At 44.9% G+C, this 16597-nt stretch overlaps 1 protein-coding gene across 1 annotated transcript; it reads right to left on the bottom strand.

Annotated features, from left to right (window-relative positions):
- Window positions 1-5159: 5159 nt before the first annotated feature.
- Window positions 5160-15972, bottom strand: LOC133108295 (spermatogenesis- and oogenesis-specific basic helix-loop-helix-containing protein 2-like). Its single transcript, XM_061217766.1, has 11 exons — window positions 15701-15972; window positions 14628-14839; window positions 13804-13871; window positions 13618-13716; window positions 13048-13153; window positions 11530-11631; window positions 8887-9031; window positions 8036-8103; window positions 6966-7042; window positions 5637-6538; window positions 5160-5285 (listed from the first exon to the last, which is right to left on the bottom strand). Exons 1-11 carry the CDS (start codon window positions 15740-15742, stop codon window positions 5268-5270), a joined length of 1839 nt encoding a protein of 612 aa, XP_061073750.1. The 5' UTR covers window positions 15743-15972; the 3' UTR covers window positions 5160-5267.
- Between the last annotated feature and the right edge of the window lie 625 nt (window positions 15973-16597).

Genomic DNA, 16597 nt, shown 5'->3' with positions numbered 1-16597 from the left:
ATCTCTCCACAGATTTCCAATAATATTCAAGTTGGCAAGGTGTTCTCTACAAAGGATTCACCCTTTTTTCTCCAAACAAACCTTTGGTGGTGGCCAAAAATTTTGTTTTTTTTTGGTTTTGTCAGTCTAAAGCACATTGAGAAGCCTGAAGCCTTCTGGAACAATGTTTTCTTTTGCATACTTCAGATGCTTAATTTTGTGTCAAGGTCTGCCATGTAGGTCTCTGTTGTTTAAAGTATGTTGTATTGTTGAACTGTGTTTGCCACTCTTTGCAGCTCTTTTGCAGTGATGCGTGTGTTCTTCTGAGCATTTATCACCAGGTCTCAGGTCCATCATTATCTTTAAACTTCCAGCCTTCCACTTCAACTGCTCCATTAATCTCCCATTTTCTAGTAATGCTTCTGAGAGTGGAAATAGGTAGTTTGAAACATTGAGAGTTTTTGTAGCCTCCTTCTTGGTGGAAATAAACCATCTTCATTCTGAAATCCTTGGACAACTGTTTAAAGGAACCCATGGTTGTTAACACCAGACAGAACAGCCACTGTAGTTGGATACTTTAGAAGGCATGGAGTTACTTTAATAAAAAGTTCACTCCTGCAGTTATACTCATTGAAGCCCTAACAAGGAAATCACCTGCATCTGGGCCTTTAAACTCTTAAACTTTCTAAACTTTTAAACAAAGAATAATCCAAAATGGTTCCCAAACTTTTGCACAGGGCCATTTTCCTTTTAAAATAATTTATAAACAATAAAAACCAAAAATAAAAAGCATTCTTGTTTTAAAAATTGGTCTGATTAACTAACATTTAGAGTCCAGGTTTGCTTTTGATCACAAACAGATTCATTGTCACAGACGTTTAAACCAGGTGTGCCCAGATCTTTGCACCCCACTGTACAGTACCTGTAAAATAAATCACGTGGTTAAATTGCCCATTGCCAGATTTTAATAAAGGGAATTTTTTTTATACATTTTGGTTTCACCCTGTAAAAATGACAGCAGTGTTTATACATCCCCCCCCATCAAAAAATGTGTTCCATACGGTATCAGCATAATTTACAGATGAATCTAGTCCCACTCCCAATTCCCATAGAAATCCATTCAAATGCAAAGAGTTTTAATATAGCTTGTAGGACAACCTGAAAGTGAGATATCCAGACTCTGATGATGTTGATAGGTCACAGACATCAGGAAGTCACTACGTGCAAAAGATATGCAACATAATACTAAACATGACTACTTTCATTCACATAACATTGCTGTCACCCAAACATTATAATGCCCTGAAATAGGCAGGACTATGTATAGACACTGCTGTAATTTCCGACCAGCAGAGGTGGAAAGTCTAGGGGTCAGAAAGTAAAAGTCCTACCATATGTTTCTTCCACCTATGAACAGTGTAATTTCACTAATTCGTTCAATCACATAGCTTAAGAACTGTGCTAATTACCAATCCAGGTGACTGGAACAGAATACTGATCATTAATAAATGTATATAAAAGTTAATATTAATAAACTCACTTTTATGTTAAGACTGACTGCTATGAAAAGGCATGGCCCCCACACACGTTCACTGCTAATATTTAGGCCAAGACGCATCATTGATTTGTTTATTTCAGATATTTCTGGATGAGCAGTTGGTCTGGATTTTCAAACGGAACGAATCATTGTTTCAGCTGATGGAAGCCTGGCCAGCTGATATATTACACCTGTGGGGCCTGATGTGTCCAGGTCAGGCAGGCAGCAGTTTTCTGTACTCCACAAGTGCAAATGTTGCAGCCTGCGCAATATATAAAGAAATTCTGCAACATGATTAGGTTGATCATAAGTTGGTCCCCCTCAGTGCACAGGGCCAAAAGCCAATCGAACACAAGCACTAAAAATAAAGGGCATTATCAATTAACAAAATGTAAATCGACGAGAAAAACAGGAAGTGATGAAAGCCTGAGTCACCCTTATCAAAAAAAGAATTAAATTAGTGATTTAGTTCAGGAGGAGTCCATTACCCCGGCACTTATAAAAGAGGGAGACATTTAATAGCCAACCCGATGCAATGATCCCCAGAAGGTTAGTTTGCCTCGAGATGGGTCGTACTGCTTCTAAAACGCGTTGAGACCGTTTTGAGTCAAAAATGAAATAGGGGGACACAAAAAAATGAACGGCATCAGATTTTTAGTATTCAGGACAGGTGCATCAGGAATCGGAGGGGGGGGGGGGGGGGGTTCTGTGTTTTTCACCCCCTAAAGGTGAGTGAGTGAACCACAGCAGACCCCTGGCATTAATTATACATGCCGAGTGCTCTCTTCGCCTCGCCCTAGACGTGCGGACTGGGATGTGTAAAAGGTCTCAGATGGGTTGACAGCCTGATGCTGGGTCTGGTGCTTCGGGAGCGAGTCTGCACGCGACAGAACGGAGATGGGTTTCGGATGAGACGAGAAGAAAGAAAGAGAAGAGCATTCTGACCTACATTTCTCTCCACCTGGACCGCTTCCCCGTATCGTTGACTTCATTTTCGACTCCAGCCGGAGTGAGGCCTACGCACGGGTGTGTGAGAACTCCGTCATCCTCGCCATCTGTGTGATTCAAAGCTGATCCACACCGCAAGCACTGTTCAGTGTGCGGTGGGAAGAAGGCCCAAATATTGACACATATTTTGTTTTGAGTGATTTATCATTTTCAGTCTTTTTCTCCTGCATTTGGGGAAACCCAGTCATGCTCACTTTGCACATCACAGCCTCTGTCATAGATTCAGAAGAGCACACAGAAGCCATGATTTTGTTGGCACTAAACTATAGTGGTTTGGGATGAATCGGCTGTGGACTTGGTGGTTTGGGGCTTGGGGGTTGGTGGAAGCGATTACGGTCCAGGAACCAGTTTCCACAGACGCATAAATAATTATACTTTATCATTACATGTCTTACAGAAAACTTATTTGGACAGTGCGTTTCCTCCAGCAGCCGGCTCTGCCACTGCTCACACAGACATGAGCAGGAGGAAGACTCTTCAGCTGAACAGGAGGACTTGTAGGTCCATTTGGGGTTGAAAAGATGAAAACGAGACAAGCGCTCCGAATTTCTGCTTTTATTTTCTGGTATTTACACCTAGATGTGTTAAACTACTTAGAACATAGCACCTTTGGTATCAGACCACCCAATTTGTAGGTGAGAAAGTATTGGAACAGCAAGTATTTAAGGAAATGAAAGTAAATAACACTTAATATTTGGTAGCATATCCCTTACCAAGAGTAGATATTCAGAACTATTTATTGTTTAACCAATCAATCTAACAGGACACATCTGGACAGCAATAAACACCTGTCAGTCTACCAAATATTAAGTGTTATTTACTTTCATGACTTAAATGCTCTCTGTTTCAATACATTTGCTCACATAAAAATTGGGTGGTCTGATATGGAAGGTGATATGTTCTAAATTGTTTAATAAATCTAGACAAAAATATCAGGAAATAAAAGCTGAAATTCGGAACGGTCATCTCATGTAAATCTTTTGACCTCAAGTCTTCAGTGTATAGCAAAAACAAAGGCATTGACCTTGCGGCTCCAATACGTTTGGAGGGGACTGTATATAGCAATTCTCCAAAACGTTAAGTTGAGCTCTTGTTTTTCACAAAGAGAATGAGACTAAAATTGCACAGCAGACAACAGACTATGACAGAAAAAGAGCGCTCGCATACGGGAGGGTTGATCACGACTCATACTTATGTAAAACCTGCCCACACGGAATCTGTCGGCTGATTATACTCATGACTCGCCGCCATTTTGTGTTGCCAAATCTCACTTTTCCCTCTTCCCCTATCTCGCTCACCACTCCTATGGTGTGGTTTTCTCCCACAAAACACACTCGAAAACAAACGTTCACATTCGATTTCACAGATAATGCAGTGTGATAAAATAATATGGAGATGGCTCAGTGAGATTACTGGTGCTCTGGAACCTCTCGGTGCATGTTAATCTGGGTCATTTCATTATCTGATCATTAGAAACCCAAAGCGGCCAAAACTAGCTGAATTTACAGTAGTCATAAATGGGAATTTCACTGCAAAACAACATTTTGCTCACTTAACATAAAAGGGCATTTGGGGCTATGTCGCTGCACTCGCTACAGCTGGTCATTTTAAAATCAGGACTCTTTGTCAAGCAAGAGTTCATTTTAGAGTGGAATTCCCCTTTAAGTCAACCTTAAGTTTGCCACGGTGTCAGTGACCCCATCAGCTACCAAGCTGCTGTCAGTGATTCTGCTCAAGCTCTCTCATAGAACTGGAAGTTGTGTGACTTGCAGTGTGTGTGTGTGTGTGTGTGTGTGTGTGTGTGTGTGTGTGTGAGTGAAAGAGAGTGAGAGTGTGTAGCCACTGGCTTGCAGGTAAACGCATGTACTTCAGATGCCAGAGAGAGACACAGTGGTCATGTGACTGAAGATTCTAGAACACGAAGGCAAGCTGCATCACACATGCGTTCAGAAAGATGCAAGGCAGCAAGTCATCTATACCTGAATTAATTTAGGATGACGATGGACACGGACCTTTAAGGGGGCCCTGGGTCCAATCTCCACAGATGAAGAGTATTTATATTCCTTGGAGAAGAGGCAGCAAGCCTCACAGAACGAAACACTAAATCTAGTCCATAGAACGATCTGCATTTTGTCAGAGAGACAACCAGAGACAGACTTCTCTCCAAGTGATTCATTCGAGTCATTTTTTCAATGGCAGGACAATCTTGCAATGGTTGTGTTACAGTAATGTGCATAGAGGGGTGATACATTTTCCAGGTCCTAGTCTATACAGTATATCTTGATTCTGCAGTAGATGTCTACTGCCAGTGAAAGGGTACAAAGAATAAACAGATGTTGGAACACAACAATAAAAATGATATGCCAACAACAATTTCCCCCCCAAGTCTGTAAATACAACAGCGATTCAAAGCCAATAACATATTACTTGTTTTGTTCAAGCCAATCAGTTGTCAAAAAATATTAGCAAACCAGGAAAATAAGGTTATTACAAACAAAAATGAACTTACATGCTTTAACATTTAAACAAAGACCAACAGTAAGACATTTTATAGGCCTTGTGTGAATGTACATGACAAACCCATGTCAATGTTAGGCAGCAAAATGTAAAGGAGGAAACAGGCCTGTTAAAAATATTATAAAATAAATACTAAAAATAAATAAATAAATAAAACATTACTTTTCTGTGGACCTTCCTGAGCATGGCATCAATCTTCTTTAACTTTAACTGCATTTCCCGAATTCTAATTTATCTGGAACTCCTGGAATTGGAAAGAGGATGATAAATTGCCAGAGTACCAACATTGCTAAAAATAGCACATACAAATGTCACATATACAAATGGTTCCATATTGCAGTGATGCATTTCTGAAATCAACCCAAATGTAAAAAAATATAACCACATAGAACTTATTTAGTACTTTTGACTGCCTCACGATCAGCTCTAAGGCTCGAGTTGTATTGTGGCATTTAGCAGATGCTCTAATTCAGAGTTTAGATGAGTTACATTGTGGCATTTAGCAGATGCTCTAATTCAGAGTTTAGATGAGTTATTTTTCCACATAATCCACTTATACATCTGGACAGTTACTGGTACGTTTCAGGTGACTCACCGAGGCTCCTGGGTAGTGCTGACTGTACAGTCGCGTGGTGGAGACTTCTCCCAAAAAGTGATCAACAGACCCTGGATCGGGATCACTCTGGGCTGGGATCTGGTGGGAGCTGGAGGGCGCGGGTGTACTCTCCAGGAGGTACGGCTGAAGGGGAAACACTGGCCCGTTCTCATAGCCAAAATCCCACTGGGGTGGGCCAGACAGAGAGGAGGAGAACGTGGGCTCGAGGGCGGAGCTCTGCTGGAGGTCATCCAGCCTGATGGTGCTGTGGGAGGAGCTTAAGACGGGCAGGGAGGGGGTGGGGTCGTAAAGGATCTCCGTGAGCAAAGGGTCTTCCCACACAACTGCAGTCACGTTCGGGCTGCAGACGGACACACCCCCAGACGCGGTGCCACACGTGGGCGGCAGGTTGAGCTTCAGAGGGCAGAGGTCATCCAGGGGTCTCAGTGGAGCAAAAGTCTGGCTCATCATCATTGGCTGAGCTGGCGGAGGGTATGCTGGGTCCAGGCCCATCGGAGGGAGGAACTGTGGGCCAACCAGCAACGTCTGAACCGGAGGAAGGGAAGGCTCTTCCACAAGCAGTGCCCGAGTCAGAGACGGGTTGTGAACCATCTGCGGGACGAAGTTCTGGTTCAGCATCACGGACGGCACTGGGCCGCAAGCTTGCTGCCAGAACACGGGCGGGGCGCAGCTGGGGTCCAGCGCCGCCTGCTCACCGTAGGCCTGGTTCATCGCGAACGTCGGACCGAAGGGAACGGACGCCTGTCCCGAATCGGAGTACAGACGCTGGGGCGGGTCGAAGGGCTGGCCCGTTAGCACAGCCGAAGGGAGCACGCTATTGGGCTGGGTGCCCTCCACCTTGGGCTGAATGTGTCTCCCCAAAACGTGCGCTGCAATAAAATCTGGTGACGAAGAAAGAGAGTTACAACAGGACAGGTCATCGTGCACCGCCAGATCCAGTGCATCCAATGGCTGCAGTCAAACACGTCGACTCCCATCAGTCACTGCTGGGCCAAGACTGCAAAGGCTCACAGGCAGTGATGACCACAAATGCAAAGATGGTGGAGGTCTGCATTGGCAAGGGACCACTTGGCTCAGCCTAGCCAGGGGATGATAGGGGGTAAGCTGGCATTCCCAATGGTGTCATCTACAAATGTCTCTATGACCGGGTGAGACCTCTCAAAGCTAGTATTATTTGCGAAAGGTAAAAACTGAGAGGACAGAAGACAGCTCCAATGGTGTGATGAACAGAACCAATGAAACTTGAACACAAAAGGTACACATTACAGGACAACGCAACACAGTCAAAATAATTAAATCGGTCAATACCATCAGCAAAACTTGCATCGGTCGGCTCTGCTGCTGGTACGTCTGGTGGTTTGTTTCTCACCGTGCATGTTGCTCTGCTGAGGGAACAGGTCATGGTGTGGTCAGTTAAGGAGAAACCTTTGCTTCATGTAAACATTGACACTAGACACTGCAAAAATGTTTAAAGTCTCTTAATAAGAATTAAGATCTTTTTTTTTTTTTTCTCAAATTGAAAATATTACCTTGTTTTAAGTCACCGCTTGCTTGACAAATGAAATGTTCTTATTCCATTGCCAAATCGGTCTTACCTCATTGGCAATATTTTGGTCTTATTTAGCAAAAATGTAAAAGAAATACAATTTTAAGTCACAGTATATGTACTAAAATATATATATATATATATATATATTTTGGTTTTTGGTTTTGTATACAACGTTATGTCAAAAAAATTTACCAAACACTTATTTGTGTGCATTTCTCAGATGTCTTTTAGTTAAATCAATGCACAAACACTAACAGTATAAAACTACAAAATGAGTCACAATTTAGCCATCTAAATACGTTATTTGTAATTTCTTTAATCTCACCAATATTCTTATATAAAATATATTAAGTTTCCTAAAAACTCTCCTCTTTCATCACACAAAATGTAATTGTCCTCTGGAGTAAAAGTTCAGACCTCTTTATGAAGGCCCAAATTAATCAGCCGCTCCCCCTAGGCCAGGCCACCTCACTTCCAGCGGACTGATCTTGCCTTCTAAATGTAAACACACCCCGCGTCATCACCAGTCACGGCTGTAATGTACCCCAGACATTGGTCAAACCCATTGGTTTGGATTCAAATACTTTTTTTGTACTCGACTGATCTTGTCTGGTGCAACTTAGCCAACCAAGAGGACCAGAAGGCTGGATTTGCGTATTTAATAGTGTTCCAATACGCATGATAAGCTCAGTAAATGTCGTAGAAAAGTATTTTAATCCAAAACTATTACGATTGACCCAGGTCTGAACCATTAGAGATCACTGGGGCATTACCAGTCAGAGCCATTATTATTATTATACCAGAGAAGCAGTCACACACAGAACTGTACCGTTTTTTAGGGGCTTTAGTTGGTTTGAACCACGTCTCGGGCCCGTTCTCTTCCAGAGCGGTTACAACCTGAAATCGACAGCAGAATGCACAAGTATAAATCTGCCACAGGATCAATGCAGACCCACGACGTCTCACTCCAGGCAGAGAAAACAAATGGAGTCACCAGCTTTTTTTTGCCTATGAGCCTTCCACTGTGAAATGCACTCCGTCAGCACTTTGCATTACAGCAGCTAGTTTGCAGTCTCCGAGAGCGCTGTACTGTACATAACAACTCCACTCAAGTGCACTGCACGTCGAGAATCAGCAGTGCACCTTCCTCAGGTGGAAAAACATTTTTAGTAAGTCTCAAGTGCTTTAGTCTTGTAAATGAGACTTAAAATCTTTTTTGTATTCATTTATTAATATAAATTTTTCTCTCAAGTACAATATGTTAGCTTGTTTGAACTTACTTTTTGCTTGACCTTCTTACCCCATTGGCAAATCTTTCAATTATAACAGCAGTCTCGTCTCATTCGAAATCTTTTTGTCAAATTCAGCAAAAAATAAGTGAAATAATGTTTAATAAGAACATAAGACAAGAATACTTCAAAAAGCTAAGGCAGGGGTGCCAAACTCCAGTCCCGGAGGGCCGCAGTGTCTGCTGGTTTTCGGTGCGTGTCAGCATGAGAGATATTTCAAAGTCTTTCATTGGCTAAAGAGTCCACACACCTTGTTCTCAAGGCCTTAATTAGCTGCTGATTGAAAGGAAACCACAAATACATGCAGACACTGTGGTCCTCCGGGACTGGACTTTGACACCCCTGAGAGCTAATAAGTACACTCCCAAAACCCCCCCCAAAAAAAGAGTACCTTATCCAGAACGTCCTGGGGCAGGCGTTGGCGGAGGTAGGCCATGTACTTGACGGTGAGCTCCAGGGTGGAGGCCGTGTCGGTGCGGGACCGGATGAAGGGCAGCAGCTCACGCAGACGCTCACAGCACGCCCTGATCTGGGTCCTGAGGGCCCACAACACGCCAGCGTCCCAGGGTGCCTTCTGGTGCTCAGAACAACGCATCCGCCAACGTCCTACGCTCCCCATACACCGTACGCTCCCCCATACGCACCCCCATACACCATACGCTCCCCCATACACTCCCCCATACACCACACACACCCCCATACACCATACACTCCCCCATACACCATACACTCTCCCATACACTCCCCTATACACCATACGCTCCCCATACACCATACGCTCCCCATACACCATACACTCCCCCATACACCATACACACCATACACTCCCCCATACACCATACACCATACGCTCCCCCATACACCATACGCACCCCCATACACCATACACTCCCCCATACACCATACACTCCCCCATACACCATACACACCCCTATACACCATACACACCATCATACACCATACGCTCCCCATACACCATACACTCCCCTATACACCATACGCTCCCCATACACCATACACTCCCCCATACACCATACACTCCCCCATACACCATACACCATACGCTCCCCATACACCATACACACCCCTATACACCATACACACCATCATACACCATACGCTCCCCCATACACTCCCCCATACACCATACACTCTCCCATACACCATACACCATACACACCCCCATACACCATACACCATACACTCCCCCATACACCATACACACCCCCATACACCATACACTCCCCCATACACCATACACACCATACGCTCCCCCATACACCATACGCACCCCCATACACCATACACTCCCCCATACACCATACACTCCCCCATATGCACCCCCATACACCATACGCACCCCCATACACCATACACTCCCCCATACGCTCCCCCATACACTCCCCCATACACCATACACTCCCCCATATGCACCCCCATACACCATACGCACCCCCATACACCATACACTCCCCCATACACCATACACTCCCCCATATGCACCCCCATACACCATACGCACCCCCATACACCATACACCATACACACCCCCATACGCTCCCCCATACACTCCCCATACACCATACGCACCCCCATACACCATACACTCCCCCATACGCTCCCCCATACACCATACGCACCCCCATACACCATACACCATACACTCCCCCATACACCATACACCATACACTCCCCCATACACCATACACTCCCCCATACACCATACACACCCCCATACACCATACACCATACACACCCCCATACACCATACACTCCCCCATACACCATACACCATACACTCCCCCATACACCATACACTCCCCCATACACCATACACCATACGCTCCCCCATACACCATACGCACCCCCATACACCATACACTCCCCCATACACTCCCCCATACACCATACACTCCCCCATATGCACCCCCATACACCATACGCACCCCCATACACCATACACTCCCCCATACGCTCCCCCATACACTCCCCCATACACCATACACTCCCCCATATGCACCCCCATACACCATACGCACCCCCATACACCATACACCATACACACCCCCATACGCTCCCCCATACACTCCCCATACACCATACGCACCCCCATACACCATACACTCCCCATACACCATACGCTCCCCATACACCATACGCTCCCCATACACCATACGCTCCCCCATACACCACACACACCCCCATACACCATACACTCCCCCCTACACCACACACACCCCCATACACCATACACCACACACACCCCCATACACCATACGCTCCCCATACACCACACACACCCCATACACCATACGCTCCCCATACACCACACACACCCCCATACACCATACACTCCCCATACACCACACACACCCCCATACACCATACACACCCCCATACACCATACACACCCCCATACACCATACACTCCCCATACACCACACACACCCCCATACACCACACACACCCCCATACACCACACGCACCCCCATACACCAGGGCCCACAACACGCCAGTGTCCCAGGGTGCCTTCCGGTGCTTAGAACAACGCATCCGCCAACGTCCTACGCTCCCCCAAACACCATACGCTCCCCCATACACCATACGCACCCCCATACACCATACACTCCCCCATACACCATACGCACCCCCATACACCATACACTCCCCCATACACCATACACTCTCCCATACACCATACGCACCCCCATCCACCATACACTCCCCCATACACCATACACTCCCCCATACACCATACGCACCCCCATACACCATACGCACCCCCATACACCATACGCTCCCCATACACCATACACTCCCCCATACACCATACGCACCCCCATACACCATACACTCCCCATACACCATACACCATACGCACCCCCATACACCATACACCATACGCTCCCCCATACACCATACACCATACGCTCCCCCATACACCATACACTCCCCCATACACCATACGCACCCCCATACACCATACACCATACACTCCCCCATACACCATACACTCAGCCAAACGGGGCCTCACCTCCTATTTTGCTCCTTCTTGGCGTGCAGGAAGGCCTGCAGGTCCCCGTCGGTGAGCTCGGCGCTGGGGCCCTCCGGACTGGCCTCTCTCTCACGCCCACTTCTGAAAGCAATGCCACAACCTCAGCACTGTCAGTAACTGACACACTCATGTGAAATACTCAGCCCTGCTTCTGAAAGCAATGCTACAACCTCAGCACTGTCAGTAACTGACACACTCATGTGAAATACTCAGCCCCGCTTCTGAAAACAATACTACAACCTCAGCACTGTCAGTAACTGACACACTCATGTGAAATGCTCAGCCCTGCTTCTGAAACTTCAGCACCATCAGTAACTGACACACTCATGTGAAATGCTCAGCCCTGCTTCTGAAAGCAATACTACAACTTCAGCACTGTCAGTAACTGACACAATCATGTAAAATACTCAGCCTTGTTTCTGAAACTTCAGCACCATCAGTAACTGACACACTCATGTGAAATACTCAGCCCTGCTTTTGAAAACAATGCTACAACCTCAGCACTGTCAGTAACTGACACACTCATGTGAGATACTCAGCCCTGCTTCTGAAAGCAATGCTGCAACTTCAGCACCAGCTGGATGCATATACACTATATGGATGGAACATTTTGCAAGACAAATGTTTGGGCTTGCATATTTGCAAAACACTGTCATTGCAGTTTACTTAACCACCTTTACCAAGCCCTGACCTGGCACAGAATGTGGGATCACTTTAAATAAGCAAATAAAAGCACAGCCAGAGTGAAGCCTTAAACCGGCCTTGCCTTTGTTAAAAGGCAGCCGTCATAAGACTCATGACTAGGCTGTCAGAAGAAGTGCATTACAGAATCCAGAAAGGCCAGCTGTAAGAGGGCTTCAGATGTATTGCATTTCACATCCAGAGGACAAACCATTAATCAACATCAGAATGCGAAGCAGTGCCAAAATATCCTTTTCCCTTTTTGAGTCCAAAACACTTGCATGTCAGAGCAGAGTAATGGACACCAAACTAGATCAATATTCTAAGAATCTAGTGTTCGTGCATTGTAGAGAACTACGAGACTGTTCATCGAATGCAGCATACGTACAGCATGACACTCATATCAATCATCACCACCACAAACCCTCACCGACATAAATAGTGGGGTAAACTCACATACAAGTTTGGTTAGTTTTATGTAACCAACAAAATACGGTTTCTAAATCTTCAAGTAGTTTATGCAGTCCCTGTTGTGGGTGGTATATAAACATGAATAAGAGATTAAAGTAAACTGTTTGTGATAATATTGTGAAACGAAGCAGGATTGTGCAGCAGTTTTAGAAATGTCCCTGGTTTGGCTTCCAACTTCGCACTACAACAATTTTGAGGAAATTAAATGAAGTCAACATTAACAGAACGTGCAGCTTAACATTCATTAGAATGTTCTTTTTTTGTGGATTTCTCTTTGATAGGCCTTGCACTGAATGCCACTGTATGCGTATAAATGTCAAATATATAAATAAACACTTTAAATACCTTTCCTGGGCAGGTGTTCCTGGTTCTGCCTGGTCTGCTGCTTCAGGTTTGTGTTTTTGTCCTACCCCGGTGTTGGGGCTTGCATAGGAGAAGCTGTCATTTTGACCTGTGGAGACCGTCAGATAGGCAGGGTGACTTCAGCTCCATTCCATGCATCTTGAATCACAAATTTAGATTTGTCCCCATATTTCAATGGGTTTTCTGACTGTAATTGCCATTGTAGGTCCTTGTTGCATCATATATACGATCCTCCAGGGAATCATCTGCTTTGCCTAAATAGGTAGATTACATGCATAGTCATTCTGAAAACAGGACAGAGTGGGTGTGTGTGAGTGTGTGTGCGACTTTGCTGGTATGCAGGTGTATTCTTGGTATGCATGCGTGTATTGATTTGTTCAACTAACTCTACTTTTATTGTTGTTTATAAATGGGACTTCTGTGCCTTCTTGGTGATATCGCATGTTTATGTTGCAACACTGACTGTCTCAAGTTCTGCAAGAGAACATCCAACAGTGTGTGTGTGTGTGTGTGTGTGTGTGTGTATGTGTGTGTGTGTACAGATGTCCTCACTTTGCTCTGACAGGAAGCTGCACCTTCTCAGGACCTGCTCCACCGTCTCCGCCGTGACTGGCTGGGTCAGCACAACGTCTGCCACATGGGCTGGAACATCTTCACAACAACAGACACGGAACTCAGACAGCCATCCTCCACGAGGGCCCTCAAGGACAGCAAGGTAACGTACAGTACTGTACACACCTGGACCTCCTCCCTCTGGTACAACGAGAACACAGACGGCTTCGCCCGAATGCTCGCTGCTCTTTTCCCTGTTGTAATGAACGACATGGCTTGAGTAATCACATCTGCACACAGGAAACCACCCTGCCATTTGGACAAACATGTATACAGCCTAGTGGTGAGGACTCTGTCATTCAGCACCGTATGCCAATCAGAATACATGCATCAACCAGAACATCTTGCTGCCGTGAGTTAATGACAGGGGGTTGGTGATGGTATGTTTGATACGACTTCAGTTGGGAGTGTGAAACCTCACTCACCTAGAGACAGACCTTGTGCGGTTTCACAAAGCACAAGGTTATGTAGTGGGTGGGGCTACAGTGATCTATCAATCATGGGCTTGTTTTAATTAAGATCCAAAGTTAAAGAAAATGATTGAATGGTCGAAATCGGCAGTCTACACAGCCACCCAATTTTGGCCTCGTAAAATCTAATTCTCAACCACAACTAGGAGAAGGGGGTTTGAGAAAGCAAGTCATTAAAACGGTGACATTAATAATTGCTTCTTAATAAGTAATCAAGGTGATGAATCACAAACCACAATGACAGTGATTCGTTCCCCCACACAAATTCTGCTCTACGGTCTCAAGATATTACAGCATTTAAAAAAATGTGTGATTATTTCAACACCCACTGGTTTCTCTGTGTCTTTGGCAACAAATCCCAACACGATTGAATCGGCACAACTATATAAAAAGCGTTTCCAAAGCATTTAATTACTAAAATGCCGTAGGCAGTGAAGAAAGGACAACTACACAACGCTGAAACAGCGATGTCCCGCTGACCTTAGCTGGTGGAAAGCGTGGAGCTCTGCACGTTCACTGGCATTGCTCAGGTGGAAGAAGAGCAGCTGGAAGGCGCTGGGGTCCACGAACGGGACAGAGCTCAGGGGTACCAGCTTCACCCCCCGGATCTCTCCAAACCTGGGCAGAGTTTCCCAGAGCAGCCCTGAAGTCTTAATCACCACATCATCGTCTCCGATCAGCAGGACACTCACCTGGGAATGGAAAGATGGCAACAGTGGCTTTTCACAGGGCACCGATTATCAAATGCTCTGAATATCTCAATGTTTTTTTTTATTTTTTAGACATACCTTTGGGTACTGGAAAAGCCTGCATGTGTCAATCAAATGTGCACTTTGTAGACACGTATAAAGAGATGTTTTGGTGAGAGGTGTAAAGTCCAGGGGTCAGAAATTGAACTCCTGCCATGAGTGTCTTCCACCCATGAACACAATTAACTGCTTTCTTTTATATTTCTACCTCTTGGCTGAAGATTTGTGCCAATAAGTAAATCCAGGTGACTGCAACAAAATAATGGGGAGTACTTTTTATTTTCTGAACCTCTGATTTTGGTGACCGAGGTTAGGGTTGCTTGCAGATAGGGGGCTGGGGGAAAATTGGAAACTTTGTCCTGGGCAGGATAGGGGGTATAACTATTTTTCATTTGTTACAAATATACGGGGGCTTCCCAAAACATTTCGTACAGAGTTATTTTTTTTATTATACATTACACGTCATGGCTTCACTGAGACCCAAAAGCTAATTTTATTTCATATTCTAGAAATCAATTCGGGATAACGAGCGCGCTCAGTGGACGATCTCGTGTAGGCCTGTGTTATTCCAAAACCCTCAAAATGAAACCATACATAAACCAGTACTCTACTTTATTTGAGACTAGTTGCATAGTGGATAACTGAAACAACATTAGGTCCACTCTGCATATTAGAGACAAATAGCATGAACAAAGCAGACGTTTGTGTATAAAAAAAAAAAACTAAAACTAAGAAAACAGACCCACACGCTATTTATTCTTAATTGCATACTGGGTGAAACACGTGAAAAATTGCTCAGCTTACCTTGTTGGAATTACATTTTTTGGATTCGTGAGCAGCGGTCATTTTCACGCCTCGTGGAAATGCAGGTTCACGCTTGTCGAAAGGTAACTTCGTTGCTGCACGGCAGCGCACGTGTCTTTCCCCCTTTTCAATTACTGTGATTTGCCTACATATTGCCAGTCCGTGTCCGCAGAACGCACCTGCAGGTGATTATAGACCCTAATACCGCCACGAATACTGTGCCTACTACTTGCTAGCGACAAGTTGTATTTGATATAGCTACATTCTCGTGATATCATTGCCTATCGGAATATATAGAACTACAGGCTTCCGTCAGTCAGTATCAACACATTTTCTTGTCCATTGTTACTTTAATTTGCTTTAAATTCTGCCATTATTTTAAGAAATTGTGTTTGTATTTTGGTACGGTAGTTTTCGGGTTCTTCGCTATGCACTATGTCGTATTCATTTTAATATGGCCAGCATGTATTTGAGAATTGAAGCTTATAGTTCAAGCAACCTCTTGCATGCGGAACGGAACATTTATGCGCCATCTCCTGACGTAATTGTGTAACCGCAACAGTGTTCGCTTCCACTCCGCAATTTCTAATCGGGAGTGGGTGCATGCAGGCCCGTGGCGTCTGCGGGTATCCACTAAATTTCACCTATAGTTACTACTCAACCAATGAGGTAAAAGTATTAGTGAAAGTGGGTGCTGTATGGTATGGCTGGAGCAAACGCCTGCACCTGGCGTTGAGTAGCTCTGCTTTAAATGGCAAATGCTAGACTGCAGGTGGTACTGTCTGAATGTAGACGGCAGAAGCATGTAGGAAGTGTAACATGCGTTAAGTCAAATAGAAGATTGCTTTTTAAAAAGGTAATAAATGCCTCATCCAGAAAGCTGCCCTTTAATGTTGT

The sequence above is a fragment of the Conger conger genome, chromosome 13 (assembly GCF_963514075.1).
Source record: "Conger conger chromosome 13, fConCon1.1, whole genome shotgun sequence".
NCBI lineage: Eukaryota > Metazoa > Chordata > Actinopteri > Anguilliformes > Congridae > Conger > Conger conger.
Note: the sequence above shows the minus strand (reverse complement) of the source record. Positions and strands in the feature narration are given on the sequence as shown.